The 27,410-nt window shown below is 38.3% G+C and overlaps 1 protein-coding gene across 10 annotated transcripts in view; it reads left to right on the top strand.

Annotated features, from left to right (window-relative positions):
- Positions 1–27,410, top strand: part of IQSEC1 (IQ motif and Sec7 domain ArfGEF 1) — a 304,523-nt gene that overhangs the window by 94,630 nt on the left and 182,483 nt on the right. For 4 of the 10 annotated variants that reach the window (XM_081848826.1, XM_081848824.1, XM_081848821.1 and 1 more), the window contains exon 3: positions 18,112–18,198. The exons of 2 other annotated variants lie outside the window; for them this stretch is intronic. In XM_081848826.1, coding sequence (XP_081704952.1) covers positions 18,112–18,198 — 87 coding nt within the window. Of the gene's footprint in view, positions 1–5,818; positions 6,172–18,111; positions 18,199–23,797; positions 23,819–27,410 lie in introns of those variants that run through there. 4 more of the 10 variants (XM_081848834.1, XM_081848831.1, XM_081848829.1 and 1 more) reach the window with 3 other exon arrangements.

The raw sequence follows: 27,410 nt of genomic DNA, 5'->3' as shown, positions 1-27,410 counted from the left end.
GTAGTAGCGGTAAAACAGGAGTGAAGGGGGAGCATGTAATGAAACAAAATTATGCACTTTTTGGACTAAACATTTCAGTTTTTATGTTAATAATTTTCATGTACATGCTGGATCATAACACTCACTCTTGTGAGTTAACAGCACATGAGGAAAGTGGTCCATTATTTGGATTATGTGTAGTAACACATTCTCTGAATCAGAAGGAATGGTGCAATTCATCAAGCTGACAAGTTGTGATTTCAAGACTCCTTGCTAGGTGTTTTGCTTGAGCTTGCTTCAATTGTTTATAAGAACAGTGACAATTACAAGAAGTGTTTAAACAGGATGTGAATGCAGAGTGGTGTCTTGAAGAAAGTACTTTTAAGCAATAATTGTTTCTCCCAAAACATGTTTAGCAAATGTGTTTGTTAAAACTGTCTGTCTAGGATGGCCTGGGTCACTGCTGCTCTGACTATGGAGTCACCTGCCAGGGTCAGGACCTTTTACATCAGACACAGGCAAACTTGGCCCTCCAGATGTTTTGGGATTACAACTCCCATCATCTCTGCATCCCTGACCACTGGTCCTGTTAGCTAGGGATGATGGGAGTTGTAGTCCCAAAACATCTGGAGGGCCGAGTTTGCCTATGCCTCTTTTATATTATAAGTGGGCTACTGCAGTCAACCAGAATCCATCTGTTTGTCTGTTCAGCACCTGCCTAACCAACCCACTTCTTTCCCCCCCCTTAAGCCACTTACAATGGAATTGTAACACCAGTTTGCATTTGTTTGGGCTTCTGTTTCGCTTGCAGCTGGTCTCAGCCTTGCTTTAGAGATCCCATTGAGCAAAGGCACGCCTCTGCTATCCTGCCTCCTGCCTAAAACACGCAGACAGATACTCTTTCTTGTAAGAGTACAGCCTCAACAGCAGACACAGAGCTCTGGGGTCGTGGTTTAGGGAGTTCAGGAGCAGGACAAGAAGTTCAGAACCAGGCAGAAGTGATGAAGATGTCCCAACAGGTTTTACTGCCCCTCTTGCCAAGTTTTAAAAGATGAGGTGTGGCACACTCACTTTTGTGACTCTTTCCCCTTGTGGGAATGTTAAGCTTGTAAGTGCGCTTTCTGTCATGGGGTGGGGGGAGGTCCTGCTCAAATCTGTGAAGGTGGTGTCTGGTTGTAAATAACAAGACTGACACTTACACCTTTGGTTCAGCCTCACCCCTCAGTTGGTCAGAGCTTTCCCCAGCCCCACTAAGGCTGCAGGAGGGTCAAAGTGGAGAAAAGGATGCACTTAATCTGCTGCCCTCATGCTGGCAGCAGAGCAGCATTGCATATTTGTGAAGCCTCACCTGCCAGAGCTGAATTGGGCTCAAAAATTTCACACAGAAATCATTTAAATATTGTTGGAAATGTGTGAAGATTTGCCACTTTACAGATTGACGGATTGGGAGCTGGGTAGAAATTGTCCTTCAATAATACATTTCCTCATGTCTGTTTTCACAACCAAATTACCCCTCCCCATAGGATCTTTTTAACTGTGAAGTTGAGTATCCTCTGCTGCTTAAAGAACTGTATCTGATGTGCATACTTTGGAAGTCCAAGTAAATAATGTTTACTAGATAACTTGCATCCACATGTCTATTAATATCCTCTAAAATGTTGTGGAGGCAGGACTTACCTTTGCAGAAGCTATGCTGAGTCTTCTTCAGCAAGACTTGTCCTTCTATATGTTTAGTAACGTTATCTTTCATAATACTTTCCACCAATTTACCCAGAGCAGTTATTCAGCTAACTTGCCTGTAATTTCCTGCATCTTTTTTTTTATTTTTTAATTATTCATTGGCCACTTTCCAGTCTTTTATTGCTTAGATCAATCTCAGGGACATGTTGCAGCTTCTGTTAGAAAACTCCACATTTGAGTTATTTAAGAAGTTTTGTATGGATATAATCTGGACTCAGTTATTTGTCTGTTTCCAACTTGTAAATAAAGTCAGGAACCTTACCACTTGTCACCCCTGTTTGCCTTGGTTTCTCAGACTCCCTTTCTGAAAATGTTAGTTCAGGCATCGATATCTACTCTCCATCTTCTGCAGTGAAGACATATACAATCTTCTTATGATCCTTTAGCACACTCTTGCCCCGCCCTCATTCATCCCAACCTTCCTACCCAGTTGAAATACTTTTTAAAAAAGTTGGTCTTGATGTTTTCCGTGATACGCTTCTCAAAGTTCTTTTTTGTTTGTGTTGCTATTGCCTACATGTAGTTATTTTGTACAAGTTTGTCCTCCCCCCCCCCCTCCATTTGAACAAGACTTCTATTTTCTGAACAAATCATTTCCCCCCGTTAATAGTTTCCTTGATGCTGCTTGTTAATCGCACTCATGACCTTTTGTACTTGGTGGTAACTTTCCTGACCTGTGGTATGCATTCAAGTTAAGCTTCTAATAGTGTGGGTTTGAGTAATCCCCATATGTTCTGGAAAAGTATGGCCTTCTTGACTTTCCCTTTCAATTTCTTTTATGCCGGTCACTTCTCATTTCGGAGAAGTTTCCTCTTTTGAACTCATAGGTGTTGGACTTGCTTGGCAATTGTCCAGTTACATAGATGTTGAATTTGATAGCATTGTAGCCGCTGTTTCCAAATAGTTCAGTGATGTTTAGATCTCTCACTAAGTCCTGGGCACCACTTACTGTTTTATTGAGAGTCACTTCCCCTGAAGTTTATTCCAGTGTTTTAGGGCACAGTCATTTAGTGTAGTAGTCATTTGCTGTGACCAGAGCATTCCTTTATCTGGTCTATGTAAGGGAATTGAATACACCCATTACTATGACACTTTCTTCTTTGGGTGCCCCTCTGATTTCATTATCATCCTGAGTATTTTGGTCAGGGAGTGATGGAATATCCCCCAGTACTAAATTACTTTTGGGACCTCATATTGCCATACAGTTATTTCTGTTGGAACCCTGGAAGCCAAGACCCAAGTTGGGGCCAAGTACACTTTGGTGAGAGAACCCTAGCAGAGATTTAACATCACAAAATATACAAGAAAGAAAAGAATGGGAATATAGGCTGTAAAACAGTAAAAATGTGCCCTTCCAGTAAATCCCAGAATGTCACTTTTTAAAAGCTATTTCCAAGCTATCCCACTTCCCTAACATTGAGGTGGACCACACATTTGGTAGGTCATAAAATACTTTACTTACAAAACTCTTCAAAGGTCAGATTCAGGTGTTTTCCCATAAAGCAGTCAGAAAAGATTTACAGGCAGTTGAAATGTTGCTTAGTTATAAAAGGTAAAAGTTTCTAAACTACTAGTAGAGAAAGCTACTAGTTTCAGACTCCATTCTGGTCTGAAACAAAAGAGGCTGGTTAAAGCCATGTGGTTGAGCTCCTTACATGCTGAAATCCACTTGGAGAGTGAGAGATAAGGCTTGGTGACCCACTTCATCTCAAGGTGAGGATATAGACCAAACCTGGCAGGACAGCTTATGGTAACTCCTTCATGCACTAATTAGATGCAAACATACTGGAGTTATATTCGCCTTTATCCTACAATTTTGTAGTCCAGTGACCTAGAGTGTTTGAAGAATAACATGGGTGATGGGCATGTTCAGTAAAGCTGAACATTGTTTTTAGTAGATATGAATGATTTCTGATACAGTGGTACCTCGGGTTACAGATGCTTCAGGTTACAGACTCCGCTAACCCAGAAATAATACCTCAGGTTAAGAACTTTGCTTCAGGATGAGAACAGAAATCGTGTTCCGGCAGTGTGGCGGCAGTAGGAGGCCCCATTAGCTAAAGTGGTGCTTCAGGTTAAGAACAGTTTCAGGTTAAGAACGGACCTCCAGAACGAAATAAGTTCTTAACTCGAGGTACCACTGTAATCTAGTGAAAGGATTGCTACAATGAGGGACTTTTCTATCCCTATGGTGGGAGAGGATTAAGCATACAAAAATGCAAATGAACAGTGCACACTTAAGCTGCATAAGGAGATAGGACATAAATGCTTAGAAAACAGCACATACTTGCAGACAAGAGGCTAATTTTACATCGTTGCCATGATTATTCTTTTCAAAATATTTTAACAGGAATTTTTTTAAAAACTGTGCTAAATTGCTGCTCCCATTCTCTTTCCCTCTCCCTCCTTCTTTCTCATATATAACAATCAATTAATAATAGAAAGGCTTTTCTGCAACTCTGATTAATTTTTAAATGCATGCCCATCTTAAGTGAAATTAGGCACTATTATTTAAATGAACTGTCATTTTAGTAACAAATCTACTTAGATAACTAGTGACAATGTTACTTTATAAAAGATTTCCCATATGATCCATTTATTTGGAAGATACTCAGTTTAGTTACCTTTTACTTTGCTCCAGAGAAGGCTTAGTTGCAAAACAGTTTGTTGAAATGTTGGGACAGATGCCCATAATCCATTGCTTCCTTCTATGTGTGTGCCAAATGATAACCTTAATTCAAAGTGAAGGAAAATTGAGATATAAGATATGAAGATCCACCTAATGTTGAAACGTTGGGCAGTTGCAGATGTGCATGCCAAATGTTACAAACACAGCTATAAAATATGTTTCCCTTATTTACTTTATCTTCTTTAAATTATTAAGCATGTCACCATTCACAAAACTCCATGTACCTCTGCTACTTAAGAATCTTATTAGACCTTGTGGTGATGATCAACATTGGTCTGACAACTTTCTCTATTAGGTAGCTGAAACATTTCCAGGCTGTGTGATAGCTTTTTGTTCATACCTTAGGCTTATCCATGAATATACATTGTCCTTGTAATATATTTTACTTACTAATGGGAGCAGATGGGCATCATAATGACTCATCTGCCAAAAGAGACAGATTGGCTATCTTAATTATGTTGAAAGAATGCTGAATCACTCTAAAATTTAGGTGAGTTTCCCTTGTTCACTATGGCAGTCAGTAAGATTGTTATGAGTGAATTGCTTCCTTGGGTCCCTGACTAGATTCTATCACCTTAGAGGAAATGTTGCTCAGGGGTCTTTATTCAAAGAAAGCATAGCATGAGGCTTTTTTCTATTCTAGCGGAGCTTTTAGTGAAATAGTTCAGTAGTAAGAGTGCCACTCCCCATTCCATTTTTATTTTGTATAGACATTTTGGTAAATGGGCCTTGGAAGGGAGAAACATCATGAAAAGGCAACAGTTGAAGAAAGTGGGGAAGGAGAGGGTTGTTTTTTTTAAATAAAATCAAACATTTTGTAATGCAACTTTTCTTTATATGATTAGATTTCGGATAATTTAAAAGATGTGTGGAAATTAGGTGCAATATTCTTATATTTAAGGTGTTTTATGTGTACACTGATTGTCAAGACATGGTGTGCATATTTTTAATCAAAGAGGCATGTGTATAGCTTCCTCAAATACCTATACTGGAAGCAGCAGACGAACTATGATGCTCAAAGAGTAAGACTTCTAGTGCAGACTGAAGGAAGGACTATCATGTAAAACAAAAATGCCCCTTTACATCTAAATATTGCTATAAAGCAGTTGTTCTGAAACAAATTACCAAAATATATTCTCATTCACCTGTTTTTCTTCCATCTTCTGCTTTGTCAGTTAGCAGCATCGTGTATCACTATATATTGACTCTGCAGTAAAGAAGGGTGTAGAATTTGCCTCCACAGATGCTGCTGTTACCATGGAGATAAAAGGACCAATGGCCTTTTTCTAGTTTGGACTGTACTACACTGTTCATAAAAAGATGGTGAATTCTAAAACTGCATCATCTGATTTTTAAAAAAATATGAAACAGTAAGATAGGAGAATGCAATTGTGGTTCTATTTTAAATATAATAATCTCATTATAAATTGAAGATTTCTCATGAGACAGAGAGCGTAAATGTGAGTCCTGTACTCGTGGCTTGCACACTGCCAATCCTCCTCCTCCTTCTCCTCAGAAAAACCTTTTCCTTTTTGCAAAATATAGCCCCTTAGAGCCCTTGGGTTCATCTGATGCAGCATTTGATGCTGGTTACATCACAGGTTCCCTTATCTGTGGTATTCCTCTTTGAGAGTGAATGAGTCTGTGAAAGCTGTGAATGTGAATTTTGATTCCTGGAGGAGAGACGTGTTCTACCTTAGAAGAAGAAAAGAAACAAAGAGCCTTCTCAAAAAATCAAGGATGGCTTGCAGAAGGTGTAATTTGTAAGTATTCTCCTCTTTGTTATCCATTAGCATCCATATTATTGAAGATGGGAATAAGAATAGCAATTCATTCATAGTACAGCAGCTTTCTCTTCACGAACCATTTTATGGGTGTTACCTTCCAGCACCACATTGATGTGCATGTTGAAATTCTGTAGCTGAATGGCTTCAGGGCTGCAAATGTTGAAATAATTCAGCATCGTAGGAAATAAAGAGAGACCTGTTAGTGATTTGGTCAAACCTGGCTATTTTAAACATGGGATTTTTCAGCAAAAGAGTGATTGAAAGAGATTGTGTTTAGGAGTATTTCTCAATAATAAATACCTTCCATTTTGTATAAATGCTTTTGTTCATTGCTTATTTAGAAAATGGTTTTAGATATATATGTCCTTGATGCTGCTTGTGACACAGCAATATATAATTTCATTCTGCTTGCCACAGTATTAATGTACTAGATAAGCCATTGTTCATAATATTAACACTGCAGGGATTTAGTTTTCAGAGCAATGTGTGTGCTTTTGGGTTTTTTCTTGATAATATGATATTATAGTTTCCACAATCCTGGTGGGAAATTGCAGTCATAAGGAGACTGTATGAGGTGAATATATCGGAAGAACACCATAGACTTTGATTCATGAACCTGCAGTCATAATTATACTAGTGTGCCTATCACTTTAAGCAGATTTAGACAAAAAATAGATGAACGCCTGATAGTATATTTCACTGTATTATGCTAATTCCACCATTTTGTCTGAAGCACAGAATTCAAAAGATTCAATATTTCAAATATGTCTTGATTTTATTGCAATCGTATTGTGCATTGTTAATGTCAATAGAAGTACCAGAATGTGGTTAGTGTTCAAATCTATTACTGTAATGCGTAAGTTTGCATTTTTTGACCCGCCAGTTCCCAGTAAGCTTATCCCCACAAATAGACTTTCTGAAAACCAGCCACGTACGAGAGAGGTGCTATGCAGCACAGACCTTGCCATAATTCACCTTAATTGAAGTCTGATTTGTACAACTCAGCTGAAGTTAAATTTAAACCCAGTATTCCATTTTAAGAAGTAAAACTTCTATATTCACAGGTAACTATTGCTTGGATGAAAGGTTTCAGTGGGAATAAACTGGCTTTAATCCAAAAGGTTGACTTTGCTTGCTTTTGGATCGAGATTTCAAACCACAGCCCATTGCCATTAACTTTAATAAAGTAGTTCTGGAGGAATTATTGTGGGAGGAAACCCTTGGAACAACTTATTCCAGAGTATTGGTTATTGAGATGGGTACATTTGAGGATTGCAGCTTTGGGGTGAAAGTAACAAGTATCTCTTTGACTATCTGGATGATTGCTGATATTTTATGTCAGTTTTCCGTGCTTGGATTCAGACAGTAACTTAATCTGCATTCTGTACTCTAAATGGTGAACAACCCAATGTCTTAGTGCTATTTTGTCCGATGGAAAAAAATCTACCATACTAGACTTCACTTGTATTAGTTAGCAGAGGTTCTGATTTTTGGGTTGGGGTTAGCAAACATTAAATCGACTTTGTATAATCCGTGCAGGAAAACATAATATGTTGTCCAGTATAGAACTATAATGATAATATATTACGTTCATATAACAACATTAATTGTTTTCTCGAGCAATATGTAATCACGAATGCCACCGTTATACAGACCTGTAAGGTAGCAAGGATGATCCATGACTTCTGCTCACTGTTTAGTTCCTTGGCACATTACTTGTCTGTCCTGATGAGGAAGGGTTTCCTTGTGGATCTAATTATTTGAGTTATTTAGAGATTACTTCCTTACAATGCCAGTGCTTTATTTTAAAAATCAAATAGCAATGTCTCTTTTCCATGTGTAACAGAGCCAGGACCATGTGAGAACATGTATTGTAGAATGTAAGGCTTTGTCTCCTTTCATTTCAAGTTTTATATTGTAGTTTGATTGAAAAAAACAGTATTTGTTTTCTTTAAGGGTATATATAAAGGTAAAGTCATATCTGGCAAGAAGTATAGATCAAACGAAGGCTGCACAGATTGTATCTTGATGTTTCAAATAATGCCTTTAAATATTTTCATGGTGTCTGGATATTTAAGAGCTTTTCTTTAAAACACACACAGACACACTGACACCATGAACAGATACTTTGAGCTGTTAAGAGTGTTCAAAATCTTGTCTTCAGCCCTTTACCAGAAACATAGATGGGTTCTATTATTTTAGCAGAAGAGATTTTCCATGGATGAAACACATATTGGGTAACAAACTTTGCTTTACCATAAATGATTTCCTTTCACCATCTCAATATTTTTATTTTTCTATTTAGCTACTGCCATGTTGTTTCCACATAGTATTGTTTTTAAAATGAGCTTTCCGATGTATCTGTCTTAAATATTTGATGGGTGATATCGGATATCTGATGTTAGTCATACTCAAACTCATTGAAATCTATGGACCTGAAGTCCATTTGTTTCAATCAGTCTGAGTCCGACTTAGTTAGATATCACCCAATTGAATTGCTGTATAGTAAAAAAAATCATGAGAAAATTATCAATTATCAGGAATGTATTGTGTGCTGTTCTTTTAAAATTTTTCTGCTACTTCAGCTTCTTCTGTTAATAATTTATTAATATTTCACCATTAGGAATGTTAACTAAGTTGATTATATTCTACAACATGCATATTACGCTGGCATCTCTTGCTGAGTACTGGTGAAAATAAATTGGTTACTTAGGGGTAACAGAAAGGAACAGTATGTTTTATGTAGCTAACATTGCATTGTTAAAATAGCCATGAAGAGTTGTAGATGTTTAGAAACAGCATTAGAAGAGAAATATAATAGGTAAGGTGATATCTGTTGTTGAACCAATTTGTGATTTACTGATTTTCTGATATAAACACACCACCTTATTTTGTTTGAAACCAAGGAATGCATATCATTTTGGAATTTTTGCTTGGCTGTTGGTGAAGGTTTGGAAAGAGTTATGACCTATTTAAAACTCATAGCTAAAAATAACCTCTGAAAATATGACTCATAAAGATATGAGACCAAAGCGGAAATCTCTAGAAAGGCTAGTTGTTTTATGCCTGTTGGTGACCGCATAAACAAACAAATCTCCTTTTTGATAGCACGTTTTATTTGGGTGGAGTATATTCTTTTAAAAATGGGCTTATCTCCATTCTGAAAAAGGCAGTACAGCACCTCACATTTGGAAAACCCTAGATTCTTTTAAGATTCATGATGTAATTTAGAAGTTGCATTAAGAAGCTCTGGAAGCTCTGCTTTGTAGGCTAGCAATAAATATCTGCAAAGAACTTCATATACTTCAGCAAAGAAATGGATTAGCTTGGGCTTTTTTCTTTACCATGCTAATAAGCAAGTCTGTGACAGAATCTAATAGGAGTCTTCTCATAAGGGAAGCCAAGTGAGTTTTGCCAATTAGCCACATTTCATTTTCTTTCATGTCTGGTGGGTATCTTTTGCTTTTACTTAAGCACTTCATGCTATAGCCGTGAGTCATAATGTATGCCAATTCTATTGAATAAGAATTGTCAAGGTGTTGTATCACAGGATTCTAATATCCATTATGGTTGTATAGAATTGGGGAGTGATTTCCAAATCAGTCATCAATTTAAAATGAACAGTTCATCTGATTAGTTTATGTGGACACATGATTTCATATACCTTTACTACTACTACTACTACTACTACTACTATATTACACTTACATTGTGCCTTTCTTGCAAGGAGCTCCAGGTAGCATACCATGGTTTTCTCCCCCCCCCCCCCCACATTTTATCCTCACAACCCTTTGAAGGAGGGCTAGGCTTAGAGAAAGTGACTGGCACAAGGTCACCCATCGAGCTCATTGGCTGAGTGGGGATTTTAACCAAGAATTCAACAGTCTGACCACTATGCCACACAGGACATACAGGTTTATAGCAAAAGCTTAGGGCGTACTTCAGTTTCTTATCTATGGGCAACTGCAGCAAAGTCACACTATATTCCCAACATCAACACAGCCCATGAAGGACAATCCCTCCCAGAGGTTTTTTCGTTCTTTTCACGCAGAGGCAATGCACATTGGCTGTACCCTCCAATGTCTCTATGTTGCTTTGAAACAGAATTTACGTGCATAGGCTCTGCATACACAAAGCCATATTAACAGACAGAGATTGCAGTGGGGCCAGCAAGCATAATCCCACTCTCCCTTCCATGCACTGACAGCATGTCTAATTGTTGAGAGAGAAGAAAGCTTGTGTCTAGGTCAAATCTATATACAGGTAGTTCCCTGAGTTTCAGACTGGGAAGGAATGCGTAGAATGAGTTGCAGTGGCTACCCAAATCCAGAATTCAGTGTCTTGTTTATAAGAGTCAGTGAGCCACTGCACAAAGAATCTATTCAATCCTGCTGACTGCTAAATCCAGAATTCTCAGTTGATATTGAAATGTGCTCTCTCAATATAGTTTCCACATATGCACACTTCCTGTATCTGCTCACCAGAGTGAGCCAGATCCTCCATTTTCAGAAGTAATATTCCTTTGAAGATCAGATGTAGTGACAGTAGAGAGACATTGTCTCCCTGCTCTGCTTGAAAGCTTCCAAAGACATATGGCAGGCTGCTATCAGAATGCTGTACTGTACTAGATATTTTGATTTGATCCCAGAAGATGATTTTTTTTATTTTGTCTTCTGTGCAATCCAAGCACTAGCAGTCTACATGCAAATACATAGGCAGCTTGATGCTGATGGGAGGGGAGGATGCCCATACCCCATCATGTTAAGTTGGGCTTGGCATTGGTGTGGCACCTGGGAAGTCTGAGTACAATTTATTTTGAAGCTTCTTCACTGGTGCAGATGAGTGCGAGTGTTCCTTATACTGTATCTCTGAATTCTCATGCTGGGACTGGATCATGCTAATTGTTTCTAAATTCTCAATTGAAATGTAGATCACCAAATATCTAGACATAGTAATAATAATTACTATGATTGTGATGTGTGTTCTTTGGGGGGGGGGGTTGGCTGCATTTAGAGGCAATCTTCTTTTCAACCGATGATCTTCATTAAGTTTATCTATGAAATGAACTTTCAGTAGCACTGCTCCTTGGGCTGATAATCTCAACTTTTAACATTGTGCATATGAAAATAAAATGAGGAGTTTTCTACAACCACATAGCCGTCTGTTGGTGGGGACCATGCAAACATCAATGCAAATGTAACTAGTTTCAGACCATATGTTTTCAGTTCTAAGTGTACATGTATTTTAACGAGGATTTGTATGATTCAAACTGTATGGGCTGGTTACCATGGTTAAGAGATTGGAAAGAGGATGAAGGTTCAGCTCTTCCTTTCGGATTTTGCCAGCGTTCCTTGAGAATGCCTAAGGTTGGTACAGATGTAAGCTTTAATCATACTTAATGGTCAGCGGAGCCAAAATCCCCAGTAGCTTTCACCATCGTCAAGGTCTGTGCCTAGTTAAGACTTGATCATAGTTATGGCTATTAAAAGCATGGACCGCTTTAAATTCGTTAACTATGATGAAAAAGCCAGGACTTGATCTTGCTACATAAGCTCTCTCAAAATGGTACTGTTGCAGCCTGAAGTCTCACACTGGGGGTGGGGGAGCCATCTCTAGGTCATAGTTCTATCAGAAAAGAAAAATAAGCCAATGTTTTGAAGTTGGGAGTTCCAGTGAATAACCTGTGCAAATAGGATGCAGGATACATGGTGTGTCCCACTGATTCCAGGGAAATTTATATGAGCAAATAGGGGCAGGAATGCATTCTAAAACTTTTAATTTATAGTAAGTGTAAGGAAGCTGCCTTATACTGAACCAAACCATTAGTCCATCTATATCAGTGCTGTCTACATTGGCTGGCTATGGCTCTCCAGGGTTTCAGGCAAAGTCTTTCCCAGTAGCCTGAATTTAAGTCTTTCCCAGTAGCCTGAATGCAAGCTGATTCTCTACCACTGAACTGCACCCCTTCCCTAGAATATTTGTCATCTTTTTTCCCCTCTTTCCTGTTGATGATGTTTTAATAACATAGATGATACCACTCATTTTTATCAGGTTGTTGGAATTTCCACTCCAATGCAGATTTGCAATTTGCTTCTTTAATAGTCGTTTAAAAAATGTCATTCTAGAATTCCACTAAGAGCTTCACAAACCAAGAAAGTCATATGTTGTTTTTAAGTGCGCGATTAAAATGTTTCAGTCGAAGGCAAATACACTGTGGAAAATCACCAAAAGAAGCTAAATGTATATAGAGAATAAATTTATATTTAATTTGTTCTGCTGCTTCTGCCTTTGTTTTAGCATTAGAGTGGTTTGATCTTATTATGGGTTTCATCTTGGATGATCCAAACAATTTTAATGCTCTACAGTATGTCACACATGGGAAATGTTATCTGATTTAGTTAGTAAATTTTAATATGCACTTGATTTGGCATGTAGTATTGTAGAAATGCTGGCAGATAACAAATGGGTGCCATCAGCTTAATGTTGTTAAATAAGGGCCATTATAACTAGTGCTTGGGCAAACTTTCACGGTGGGTTTTTTCTAGTCCTTTGAGGCGATGGGGTGGGGGTAAAGCGAACATGGTTCCGAAAAGGTCAGGTAGTGGGAGATAAAATTTATAGAACAAAATTGATAGCACAAAAGCAGGTGACATTACATGCTTACATGGTCATACCAGGAAATCCATTTGCAGGTGTGGGGATATCTCCCTAAACCTTTCAGGAGAAAGAGAGACAGGCTGGACCACTTGGTAAATGTTACCCCAACATGTAGCCTATTTAAAAAAAATAGTGCAGTTTTTTTCACTAAGCAGGTAGGAAAGGAGCACCAGTTTCACAGGAAGCAAAGATTTTTCTGTCTTGAGTTCAGTAATTACAGCTGAAGGTTGTTGCTGGTTGTTTTCTTTAAACTACACACAGAGGCATTTTAGTGTAATTGTAAAAGTACAATTCACCCTAAACTTAAGCTGCATTTTTCAAAAAGTTGCGCAGTCTTTCAGTCTCAATTTTTCACCTATTGAGCAGCCATAATTTCCCATTCTCACAGCAATTCAAACTGTAGTGTTTGTTTACAGGAGCTGCTTGGTTTTCATACACGTCTCCATACCCTTTAACATTTCATAGATGAAAATAGTAACACTTCTGTCCATGAGGTGATGGGCAGACTCCAGCAGCCAACAAGCAGAAAGTGGGAATTATAAGTACATGTAAGCAGATAGCTACGGATGATAAATGTGATGAGGCAAACCACAAATTGCAAGACAAATAAAATGATTGTAATACACATATGTGTACTATATAACTGTTTTGCAACTGAGCCATAGCCAGAAGTGACTAGTGATTCAAGATCTGTGAATCCATGACAGATGATAATCAATAACACCTTTCTCATTACCAATGAGCAATTATAGCATCAATCTTTTCCAGAGCTTTCCAAGTGATGGCCTGTATGTACATCGAAGCATTACCACTTCTCTCTTCAGAAGTTAAAAATTGGCATTCCCTTTAGATAACATGTGTCTGCTGTCCTTCTCCCAAACAATCCACACCTAGTTTTCTCTTTTCACTTTCTTTTCAGCATCTTCCTGTAAATCAATCAATCAATCAATCAATCAATCAATCATCTTTCTTGTGATAACCAAGATTCCCCCATGTAACTATTAATGGGTTGTCCTTCCATTGGCCAACTGCAGTCTCCTCTTTCTCTACACCCTTAGAATTGGGGACCAGGCTATATTGAATTCTGGAATAGCATGGCAACAAAAGAGGGAGTGAATGCACCACCAGAAAAGAGAGCACAAATACACTTTAAATGTGCATGTGTTAGTTTATATGTGTAGATTTTTAAAAAAATAATAAGTTTATATCTCACCAGTAGAATACTGTACCTTCTCAGTTTGCTGTCCAGGTGTTAACTGTTGCAGGACAATTTCACAGGCCCTTTTCTCCCTTCATAGAATCATAGAATTGTAATGTTGGAAAGACCCTGAGACTCAATCCCCAGCAATGCAGGAACCGGCTTATAGTTGTACTGCACAGCCATTTAAATAGATGGCACTTTCAAAGAGACGGTTATCCTATGTAAAGTAGGTCTCATGACACACCCTACTCCAGAAACCCAATTTACAAAAATGTAGATTACCACAACCACCCCTGTTTTTAAAGCAACAAGTACAGTGGCATTCATTCATGTTTCATTTTTACTTACATGATTTGCCAGTAAATCATGGGAGTGGTTGATCCTTTCCTTTCCCAAATGGCTTCTGACTGTACATCATATTCCCATCCTTGAAAATCGGAGATGCACTTCCAACAGCCTTTCCTTTTATGTTAACAGCCACCCAATCAGTCACTCTCATTCTCTGTTCTCTACCTCTTCCTTGTTCTTCACCTGACCTTCCCACCCACCCACCAAAGCTCTCAAAGAGGTGCACAATAAGATAAAATGAGGGGAAATGCAATAAATAATTACTCTAAAATGAATTTTGCTACAATTACTGCATGCAACCAGTAGTAATCACTAGATCACACTGCAGGGGAAAGCCTTCTTACACAAAAATGTATTTAGTAGCGAAAGTATCTGAACTTAAAAATAATACAGTTTGTGTCAGTTTCTTTGCTTACTTGAGAAAGAGAGGGAGGTGAGAGACAAAGGAAGTGAATGTGGTTTCCTCTTTGGAACATGGCTCTGAGTTCCGAACTGCACATTAAACTGGAGGTTGGTGGGTGGAGCTGATAGATTCCCTCTCCTGTTTACACAAAGAAAACTGTCTTCCATCGCTTGCTGCTGTCTCAATTCAGATTGCCCCACCCCCAATTTAAGCCTGCATTTTTTATTTCTATGCCGATTAGCCAGATGATGCATTTGTATTGGGACAGAGATGCAGCCAGAAAGTATTTGACAACTGATGGACATGGTTGCAGAAGATGCTATTCATTTGCTTATGTTTTATTAAACAAATACTAGCTTTCAGAATTTTGTCTGTTAGACAAGAGGAATACATCGTTTGTTTACAGTAGGAAATACAGTCTACAGATAGAAACTGGTCCACAAATTATACTTTGAATTTATAGTGACTGGGAAATAACAAGGGACCATTGTGCAAAGTGATTGTATGGGGAAATATGGCTTTAGATTTTTTTAATTGCAGACTTATTTCTTGTTATGTAGTGAAGTTTCACCCTGGGCCAGCAGGGGGATACTGTATATAGTTTTCACTCAGGTCTGTAGATAGTTTTCCCTCAGGTCCACGTCAGTTATTTTAGGCGGAAACTCTGGGCTGTTGTTGTTACAATGTTGACAGCCGGCTGCCTATAAAAGCAGGCCGGCTGAGCTGTTTGCAGTCAGTTCTATTCCAGCTTACAAAATAAAGAGCTACTTGGAGAAATCGCTGTGTCGTCTGCTATGTCAACCCACAACTTAACATTTCTAATATGAAATTCTGCTTATAATAAAAAGGTACTAATGATGACATGGTGGCACTGGTAAGTCATGTTATAAGCATACAGTTCTTCGGGTGATAGCCAAAGCCCCAGATCCCAAAATACTGTATTCAGCTTTTTGAGCAAGGACTGATTTATTACTGTTTATGGTACTTAGAAATTAGAGGCATTTGATGGCTGTTCAAGAAAAAAACAACTTGGGAATTAAAAGATGCTTGAAAGAAATTAAGACTAAAATGGAAAACAAAACAAAACTTTGCAGCATATCTTCAGTAGGAAGACTTTTAAAAATTTAAATTATTTGAAAAACAACCCATCGAACTCTTTTGGGTTTTATTGCTGCCCAAAAGATGTTTCAAGATTTTCAAACACCTCCCACTGTTTTTGGTTAAGTATAACAATCAGTCTTCTTAGCTTTGAACATTTTGGATAAACAATATGATTCATGTTTAATCAGATATATTTCTCCTTGCTATCATAGATAATATTTCTTATTTAACAGAATCTGTATACTGTTTAACTATAAATAAAAGCTCTTAGCAGTTTACAAAGAATATAAAATACATGGTAACATTGTCAATAAAAATAAATGTTAAGACAAGTTTATAAAAAGCAAAATGAGCAAAATAAAAACTTTACATGTGGATCATGTCGGGATCAGAAATGAGATAATACAACATTCCTAAACCATCTCAGTAAAACATTTCAACTGTAATGCCAAACCATGGTTTCGCCATGCTTGGGCTAAGTTGCTGCCCTGTCCCTTTTTTCCCTTGTGCATTGTTCCAGTTTCCTTCTAGGCGTCTTGATTTCGACAAACTATTTGGCTTGCCATTATATCTGAATCAGCCAACTACTGCTTCTCCCCCAAATCACAGTTAGAAACCATAGTTTTAAGTGGATTTTCATTTTTCGTTGGAGGGACAAACACAAACCATAGTTTGCCAATTCATCCGCAGTGGCAAACTGTACGCCTTGTTCCAAACCTGCAAGTCAGATAGGGAAGCAGAATGCATAAGGGGATGTGGATAGGGCAGAGCCGAAGCCCACAAGTGGGCAAACTATGGTTTGGTATTACATTTGAACTCACTGTAGTAGGAAAAACCTGACTGTAAGTCATCACACATTACAACCCAAGAGGAAAGTGTGACCATCTGTTTTCAACTTTATAGTAGAATATAGTAAGTAGACTATTCTCACTTGCTAATGATGCTTCTGATCTAAGTCTTAGCAGCAAGAGTCAGAGCAACCTGACCTTCATTTTTAAAAGATTAGTGCTTGACTCCCTCCTCTTTCTGGAGACAGACAGCATGACATATTTCTGCTTAACTCGTCTTTTTGATCTTTTAAGAGGATGACCTCATAGGACTCTGACTTTAATCACCTGAAACTAAAAATACACTGTGCTTATTGAAGCTCCCGGGAAACTGCCATGAGCAAAAGAAGCGAAGAGAGCCAAGTGGAGTACTTTTAATACACATTATTATAATCTTTTCATGAATAGTCTCAAGTTTTATTTTGCAGAATGGATTGCAGCTAGTGAATACCAGTTATATCAGATCATTGGTATTGGTTTTCATCTTCACCATCTTATCCAGGTTGCTTTATTCAGGAAATTTGATTTTGCGGTTTCATCGCACAATATTTTCTGTACTAAACCAAACTTGAAATGTTCATAACACATGTCAGCCATGAAGCATACTACTACTACGTATCTCACATATTGTTTTATTTGTTGTATCGTTTTGTGTCATCTTATGCATTGGCATTATTTTTCCAATATTTTGTTTGACTGGTTTAATTGCAGGTGCATACTGAGAAATAATTCTTAAGGTGTAAAATTTATATATTTTTTCATGCTAAAAAGGGCTTACTGAACATACATTGGTGCTTGGTTCCATGGAATCAAAAGGAAAATAGGATTTTGCATCATTACATAGATAGTTCATTATCTTAAGAAATTACACCACAAGCTTATTAAAATATTATATTTATTTGAGTATCTGATTATTTTCCTAGTGCCTGAAAGCATAGCAGAATTTGGAGTAGTTTAAAATAACAGCTAGACTGGTGCAGAGTCATCCGCATATCTTGCTTCATATTTCTGCAGAAATCCTGACCAACCCTTAACTTATATCTTTGCTATTACTGTACAGAATATGGCAAAGACATCCATTTAAAAAACTTGTTATACATTTAGGGGGTCCTTCCCACCCCAACAACATTTTAACTCTTCATTGCAATCACCCATCATACTCATTTCTGATGTATGTATACATTTGTATGGGGATTATTCCCCTTTATTTTCCAGTAATTGGAGTTTGAGAGTTTTAATATATTTATTTTATTTTTTTAGAAAGTGGGAAAAAAACCTCATTGAAACATTTCAGATATAACCATTAGCACCTACCTTTCCATTAGAAAGCCCCTTAATAGACACTCAGTGTGTTGACTTTGTTTTTCCTTGTGTCGTAGGTCTATAAATACTCTGCACCAGTTTTGCTGTCCAGCTCCATTGTACCATACCCAGCTCACTGTCCCTGCCACACACTCAGAGTACAGGTAAGAGTAGTTATGGTCCACCCACTTTTTCCTTTCATAGACAGGCCTGACCATTTATTATATTTATTTTTGGTACTTCTATATGATAATATTATTTTTTTTACTTTAAAAATCACATTTTAAAACATTTAAGCACACACTCTTTTATAGTACAGGTCTATGTAGAATTTCCACAGAGAATTAGTATAGCATTTCCAGTTCCCCCCAGTTTATATGTTCACTAAATAAACAAATGCCATGACATTTAAACAATTAGCGTCCGCATACATCAGTGAGGGCGCTTTCAAGCAAACACATAGAAAGCCCTCAAGACCTTGAGACCATGCTCTGCTGCTCCCTTCCACTCCTCCTTTGCCTGCCCAAGATAAATAAACCTCAGGCAAAACAGTGCCCATAAGCAGGTCTGTGTTTGCTGTGATTTTGCTCATGAGCATGCAAGGAGGGTGCGCCACCTATTTGAGAAGCTCTTTCCAGTGCTCATGCTCAACTCATAGCATACACATCTATGAAGTCCTGAGGTCTTACTTCCTGAGACAAAGGGCCGATTCCAAAATATTATCGGTAATCACTTTTTTCCAGGAAAGAAGATTCAAAGCGACTTGCGAAAGAAGTGTGAGTCAAAGCTCACTCATTAACACCGTTCTGTGAACTATAGTCTCTAAAGCAGGAATATAGTTTCACTTGGGATCACATTCTTGGGGGGGGGATGCTCCCCTGCACAGACCACCTCTCTTCCTCAGCCCACCCCATTTAGCCTCAATCAGCTTTGATGCAGCTGTGGAATCTCCCTTACCTTGTCTTTGGCCTAGTGCTGCTCTCATTGCAGCAATAGGAGAAGAGGTGCTACCAGGCATGTTAGAACATAGGAAGTTGCCTTATACAGAGCCAGACCATCCATTTAGTTCAGTTCTATCTACACTAACTGGCAGTGGCTCTCCGGGATTTCATGCAGTATTTCACACAGGAAGCAACGGATTGAACCTGGAAAGCAGATGCTCTCTCAGTGAGCTATGGCACTTCCCCATAGAGTTTGGATGCCAAACTATAGATTGGGGCTCCTACAGTGTTCTAGCCATAGTGTTCTGTTGTTGGATCTCAGATAACACATGTACAAGACCTGTGTGCCTTGTGGCAACAATGGTACTTGATCAGAGACAAGGTATGAGAAATGCTGGAGGCCATAGACTGAGGCAACAGGCCTCATGCAGTCCACAGGCTGCAGGTTGTTCTGTCCCAAAGGCAGGAGCAACAAGTTCTCCTTTGCAAAGCAAGTCCTAATGGCTGGGCTGCAAGCGGTTTCCCATAACAGTGCTTTGCAATGCAGAGCTGTATGAGCCTTAGCTATTAGGGCTTGCTTTGTCAATTGATACACAGAATGAGAAAAGACATGGAATCCAGAGGAAAGTGGGTAACTACATTGTGCCAAATGATCACACTAGCGTGCATTCAACTGGCATTCTGGTGGGAAGAACAAGGCAGCATAAAGAGCTCTGCATTTCCCTGTTCACCCAAACCAATGGCTTCAAGTTACAAGCAAGGAGATTCCGACTAAACACCAGGAAGAACTTTCTGACGGTAAGAGCTGTTTGACAGTGGAACGGGCTCACACGGAAGGTGGTGGCCTCTCCTTCTTTGGAGGTTTTTAAGCAGAGGTAGGATGGCCATCTGTCACACATGCTTTAGTTGAGATTCCTGCAGAGCAGGTTGTTGTACTAGATGGTCCTCAGGGTTTCTTCCAACTCTACGAGCCAACTTGACAATGCAAATAAATGGGGGGGGGATAGGAGGAGGAAAGACCCTCTGCTGTTACAGCATGTTGGTTCTTTTTAAATTAAAAAAGAGCAGGAGAAATGGTCTTTTCTTTACCCTTTTCTGAAACAATTCATGCGTAGCTCTGCACCATGAAACCCACCAAAATGCCTCCCACAGTTTGAACCTGCAAAGTAGGGTGGGGAATTTTTGACTCCGCTCTGGATTAGACTAGATTAGAACAGTCAGCAGTGTGTTTGGTCCTTTGGCTGCTTCATTCTTTAAGTATGTGTGCAAGGTTTGTTTGAGGGCAGGCAGGTTTCCACTTAAAGCTATGTGCTCCAAATCCCTCCCTTCCTCTGCAAAAGCCCCATATATACTGATCTTTTCGAACCCCTAGATGTTCCCCTGTTCCTGATGCAAAGTAGGCACACAAAAGCTAGAGCCCACCAGCCTTTGGTTGAGCAGTAAATTAACGTCCTTTTATTTTCCTTTCTAAATCCATTACATATAAAAACCATATCAGTTGGTGGCTTTCATCACACAGGCATCTGGATAAGTGTTTGGAGATGCTTGTATCCCACATAGATTTTGCAATTCCTCATGACTGACTTTATATGGGATATTTACACAGTTCAAAATAAAATACATATTTAGGGCTGTTAAAAATGGACACATAATTTTTCATTATTTCATCAGTAAAAGTGAGTTAAATTATTTATAATTTGCCAGCTCATGGATAACATTTGTGTAAAATATTGTAAATATGGGGCTGAAAAAGGGTTGTGCTAGTAAAAAAAGATAATCAGCAGTGAAACCTAAGTCTGTAAATGGATATGCATAAGTTTGTTGCTTTCATAATTGTGTGTTTCCCACATAGTTCATGTATTGCATATTTCTTTTCCATCATTTAAGCATTTTTCCTTTGTTTTGCCTTATGTTTGGTTTTCTTCCATCATAAATATAAGCATTTTGGAATCAGTGAATGTGCTATCCACTTGTATGTGCTTCCAGTATTGTTAATCCAACTTGCCCAAGCCAATGACACATGAAATAGGTTTTCCCCATTTGTTTTCAAGTATATCTTAATCTTTGCTATAGAATGCGTGTGCAGGTCTTGTGACCTACCAAGTCAATGGCATCCTTCCAGTTCTATAAGGCAGTCTACTACTACTAGGAGCTCAATAAATGTCCTAGTTCTGCTGTTTGCCTGGGGGGGGGGGGGAAGGTTGTAAACACTGGTGGTCTGCTTTCACCTTAACGGGTCACAAGATGCAGGACTGCTATAGCCAAATAGTGGTATTGCAGTAGCTGAGAAAACTTGTTTAGCTGGAACAATTTAAAAACACCCTTAAATGACCTTTTGCAGTGCTTTGCTGAGCTGGGCTTCAGTGCATACAATACAGTTCAGAATCACTTTAGGATTGCAGCATTGCAGTTCCACGATCCTTTGAAAGTTAATTTCTTATGAAATTAACTAATTCGTTAATGAACTTATTAACACATATAATAAATATGTAACAAATAATGGTGACAAAAAGCCTTTTGTCTATAGGTAGTTTAAGCAAAGATCTTTAGGGTGTGCGAACAATGCCGGCATTGTTTTCACTACAACAAATCCTGAAAAACATACAGTCACTTTTTTATTATTCCATTCCGTCCTCCTATAAATTAAATTGGATTGAGTTATATTGAGTTCATCCATGCTCACTTGGTGCTCATTTTGATCCTTAAAAGTACTCCTTTAATTTTTTAAAGGAGCTTTCCAAAGTACTCTTTCAACGTATAAAATCCTTTCTTCCTAAACCTCTATGACTACGCAGCCAAAATGGTAGTTTCTCTATTGTGCTTTTAGATTTGATAGCTTCTCATAATATAGGAGTGGACAGACTTCTGGGCCACTTGCAAGTGGATGGGGCAGCAGGTGATGTGCCTCTCATTTTGTACAGTCCCACCACACAAGTCATAAGCTGCTGCATGTGCATCTCTCTACGCAGGCAAGCAGGAGGCATTATTCCATTATTCCTCATACCAGCCAGGGGGAATAACAGGAGGGTGTGGAGTAGGGCCATTGAGGGGTGTGTCCTGTGGAGAGTTCCAAGGGTCAGATAGAGAGGCCTGGAAAACTGCATTGACACACACACTGTGGCCTGAGGTTCTCCACCCCTGTCATCTGCAACTCTTCAGTACCAGCAGCAATATCTCAAGACATTTTGTGTGACACTGTTGCACACACCTCTTTTCCAGTTAAGTGTCTGTTTGGCAACTTACCAAAAGCCATCCCTAGTCTTGAAATTAGTAGTCACATGCCTTCATTTATAGTTTATTTTTAGATTGATGCCTTTGGGTTATTTTCCAAATAAATTTTGAAATCTAATACAAAGCATCAATTCATGGCTTTTGTTTTATTTTTGTAGTCCCTAATCGGTACAAATAAATGTAAGGCGTTGTGTTATTCCTACTGGGATATATGCACATAGAAAGCCACTAAAACTGTGCCTCCCCTTCTTGAATATACTGATGCTGCAGATAGCTAATTGATGGACATTTCAGTCACTGCTTCACTTTTTCCCTAGCAGGCAGATTATGCATCATTTTTAAATAATTAATAAGGAACGAATGTGTGTTTGTAACAAAAGAAAACCCAAACACTTTTCTTACTTACTTCTACATTGATCAAACTATACTGGGGAAAGAAAAGCCGGGTCAAAGGCAAGTAGCCAACATAATGCCCTCCAGATGTTGCTGGCAAGAATAATGTGTGCATTTTTATTATGCATCATATGTTTTAACGTGTGTGTGTAAAATAAGTAAGTGTTGGAATTTGGGATCCAGCAACATCTGTAGGGCACCATGTTGACTTCCCAGGTCTAGGGCTGCATGATGTGGTCACATTGCTGAAGCTAAGCAAGTGTGAGCCTGGTCCGTGCTTGAATGGAAGACTACCAGGCAGCCCCATGTGCACTAATTTCAAGACCCATGATGGAAAGAAGACAGAATATAGATAAAACAAATAACTTTAGTTGCAAAATCAATGTATTGTTTTTGTAAACTGCTTTGAGGGTTGTTGTTTTTTACAATCAAGTGGTGTATAAATTTTATGAAATAAATAAAATAAATCAGTGCAATTATCTCAATATAATAATGTGCCATGTAGCAACAAGCCATCCTTGTTGTTTATCTCCTCATTCTAAGTGTTATGTTTCTTCTTTCACCATATGTTTGGGATGAGTTCCAAAGACTGTGCCAGCAGAAGGCTGCTCATGCAAACAACCTTTCATCTCCCCTTGAGAAACATCTCCAGACAGTCAAAGGCCTTCTTAAATAGAGCAGTTTGTGTTGTGGAAAAATGCCTGATCTGAGGCAATTCCCCACTCCCCACTGTAACTTCCTAGGACACAGCCCACACTGTTCAGGGAGGCAGCTGCCCTCTGTAAAGGCTTTGGAGAATGGAGTACACGAAGGAAGGTTGCATATAATCAAAACATACAAATAGAAGACATTCACTTTTACGCCATTAGACATCTTATAAATAAATAAACTTCCCCAAATCCTTGTTTTGTTTGACATGATATCATATTTAGTATATGTGGATTTATTTCAGTTTTGGTGTGCATGGAATGATTTGACAGCTTCCATGCTAATCATGCCAAGCATTCCTTGTTTACATTACTGATCCTTCTGAATTCTCATGTCCATTTCTCAACACGTTACCTGAGCATCTTGAAACTGGAGACTTTCTCTCTTCTTTTCCCCCCAGTGATGCCTGTGAAAGCAAAAAGATATTGCAAAGGATGTTATAGTACCAAAGAAATCCCTTCATTTTCTTGCAGTACCTACCTGCATAATGTTTGTTCAACACCTCTATGAGGTAAAATCATTATTCTGACACTTTTCCCCCCTTATTTTGAAATTAATTGCAATTTTTTGTTTTGTTTTCACAAATCATGGTGAGTAGCATTTTATCAAAGTTCCGTTTTCGCAGCAGCTGCAAAAAAAAAAAGTTATTTGGTCAACCATATTGCTTATCCTCATGGCAAGCAATGTTGTTCAGCATTTATATTCACCTTTTAATTATTAGTAGGCAGAGTCCTGCATTACTGTGGTGGATTACTGGGACCACTGGGGAAAAATACCTGTGACCATATTTAGTTCTGCACTCAATCGGATTTGTGCACGACCTGATTATAACAAAGGGATTTGAAATTACTAGGAGGGAACAAGTGCTATTGATGGGTTGTCTGTAGGACCGAAGAACCTATATATGATGGGCAATGATCTAAGCTTGTTCAATGCATTTTTTCAAAATCTATTCTCAAAGCTGCATGGGCATGATTATCCTTTTCCTACTCACCCTACCTTGCATATTTTTATTCTCATTCCTGCTTTCTCACAATAATATGCATTCCCATGGACAGTCAGCTGTTCTTCTACGATATATTTGCAGGATGGAAGATACAATGGTAAGAATGAAACTTCGAAAGGATCATAAATATGAACAACTTCTGATGGAATTGGGTTGACATTTGGGTTGTCTAGGAGAAGATAGACTAAATCCTAAGTTTCCCCCTATATGTTAGAGCAAAAAATGTACGGATTATAATTATTTTATTCTATTATACATATACATTAACCATTTTTATAAGTCTATAATCTGACTAGAATTTGCAGTGAATAGGTAAGCAGGGATACATTGGTTTGGTGTGATGGAATAATGTGCAGGATCCTAGAGAGGAGATTGTAGTGGCCTTTGTTCATTCCCAAGCATTTTGCTGATGTGCTACACTAAACCATGGTTTGACTAGTTTGTCATCCAAACCCAGACTCATTGTTTAGCTCTCTCCAGACAAGCCACAAGTTGTAATCTATAGGACAAACTTTGGTTACAGTTTGTAGTTTGTCTAGAGAGAGCTAAACTATAGCTTAACCTAGCGCAGCATCCAAAAACAAAGAAAGACCAAAGCAGCCACAGTTTCCTCTCCAGAAACTTGCGTTTTTGTTCATTTGCACTAAGCCAAATTAGGAAGCTGCATGGAAGGCTCTGAGGTACCCAGTGAGACTTTTCACTTCTTTCTCAAACAGCAAACATCCCATTGCCAAAGCTGTGCAGCAAACCACTTTAGAACTCAATTATCAGAAAAAGCAGTTGAAGGACGGGCAAGCTGCTTTTCAAAGAAAACAGTCAAAGCCCACTTAATGATTTGCTGTGTATTATAATAAAATAGAAAACTATTGTGAATTGATAAGGGCTTTTTAATAGTAGCGCATGATTATCCAATATTGAATGGCACCCTCTACTGAAGTAGCCATGTTTTAAAGCAAATTTTTATGTCTATGATCCGGGGGGGGGGCTTAAATCTATCCATTTGCAACACATTTGGTATTATACAGCAATACCTGGCAAATACAATGAGTGATAGTATTTGGCTTTAGATTTTTGTATTTTCTTTCTCTTTCCTATTCCTTCCCTTATTCTTCTTTAGCTTATTCTTCTTTATTTAATTAAAGGAGATGGCCACTGTTGGTCATACTGATGATGAAGGTACTTCCTTCAGCTTCCTCCCACCATAGGTTACAGATGGAGGTATTCCACATTGCTTTTGCAATTTGAGTGTTAGACCTGGTTTGTAGCATTATTCATGATGCTGGCAACTCAGGAGACTTTGGAAGCAGAGTTCTTACCTGTGTGGGGGGGTTTTTTAAAGAGAGTACAGCCATATTTGTAAGTAGCAATTCTTGATGGAACACAGTCCTGTAGGTGTACTTGGGAAAGTCCTAAATGAAATTTCTTTTTTGAACTTATTAAGCAAAAGTTTTTTAAAGCGGGGGCAAAATAAGTAAAGCATGTTTCCAGTGAAAGGTGCAGTTGCTAACACTGACACTGTCTAGGAATCCAAATGAAATGAGGCTGAAATTTCCTTTCTGTATTGTTTACAAAAGGGCTGTATTATTCTTAAATACTTTGTTCTCCTAACAATGTCCCTTTATGATTCTGTCCCTCTATCTCTTTTTTCCCCTCCTTGGCAGGGAAGATAATGTTCTACACCAGTTCTGTTGTCCACCTTCTGGGTCTAGTAGTCCATCTTCAAGATAACAGAGAAGTTCTGAGTCGCTAAACTGTGCAGTCAGAGTTCCACATCTGTACATTCCACTCCCTCTTCTTTCTCTGGCTGGTGTGTATGGAACTGAAACTAACTTGCATGGATACACTAAAGGTTCTGGTTTGCAGCGAATTCAGATATGTTCAGAAGGGTATATGGCTGCCTAATCATTTCCACCCAGCATTTTCTACTACACGTTTTCACAACCCTATTTATATGTTCTTATGTTATTTTGAGCGGCCATAGAATGTAAACCAATATGTAAATCTCACATTTTTAAAAAACTAAAATAAAAAGTACCATAAACCTGACTTTTGTACAGTTTTATTGCATACAGTCCCAATGACTTTTTTCAGTTTATGTTCTAATGATAATTAGTAAGCCTTTAAATAAATCTCATTCTCTCTCTCTCTCTCTCTCTCTCTCTCTCTCGGCCTCCCTCCCTCCCAGCATTTCACAACGTTCTTGTTCTGGGCTTTTGCAATACTGTCCAATCTGCAATTTAGAAATGAGCCTGAATTTTTCAATTTTGGGATCTGGGGCTGCTATTTATCTTACCTTGGTTTTTAAACATCAGATTTTATAAGATTTCAATTGTATCTGTGAGAACCATATTTCCTCAGTGTTTTAAGAGGACTTTCGTGCCTTTGACTGTTAGCTGAATATCTGTTAAGTGTGTTTTTGAGGGAATATGCATTGTGTGTATATGACACTAATGGACCCACACCATTTCAATGGGAAGATCAAACCTGACATCATTGGAATAAAATAATTATATTTCTGTGTTGTGTGGAAGCCCACATGGGTACTTGACGAATGTGGAAATTGCTTTGAAGGTCAATGTAAAGCACGATCCACATGGGAGAAAAAATCGTTCAGTGCAGCCAAACTGACTGGTTGCATTTTATTATGCTAAGCATTTGCTAACCTTTTATATTTTTAACTCCTTTCTTTTTATCTAATATAATGCTGTCCTTTATCTTATACTCCCTTTTTGGTATTCTTTGGCATTAATCCAGTAGTAACTTTCATACTAAGGGAGGCAGTTTTAAGAGCAAAAAAGCAAAATGTATATATGTGTTTTGCCTACCCTGTCAATCCATAAATATTAAGTGCAATCTTCATGTGATTCCATCTGTATAATATTCTTTTAATATAAGATGTTGAGCAATAAGACGGGATGCAGCAATATAAGTTCTGATAAGGATAATGCAGTATCATTGTGTCAGTGTCTGGATTTTGCTGGAATTATTAGCCTTTTACTTTATTTAGGAAGGAATACCTCACAGAGGGTGAGAATTTATGTTGTTGTGACTTGCTTTCCTTTTTCACAAATGAAAACAATAATTATCCCTGCCCTCA

This window comes from Podarcis erhardii (genome assembly GCF_964252035.2).
Source record: "Podarcis erhardii genome assembly, chromosome: 2".
NCBI classification, from domain to species: Eukaryota; Metazoa; Chordata; class Lepidosauria; order Squamata; family Lacertidae; genus Podarcis; species Podarcis erhardii.
Note: the sequence above shows the minus strand (reverse complement) of the source record. Positions and strands in the feature narration are given on the sequence as shown.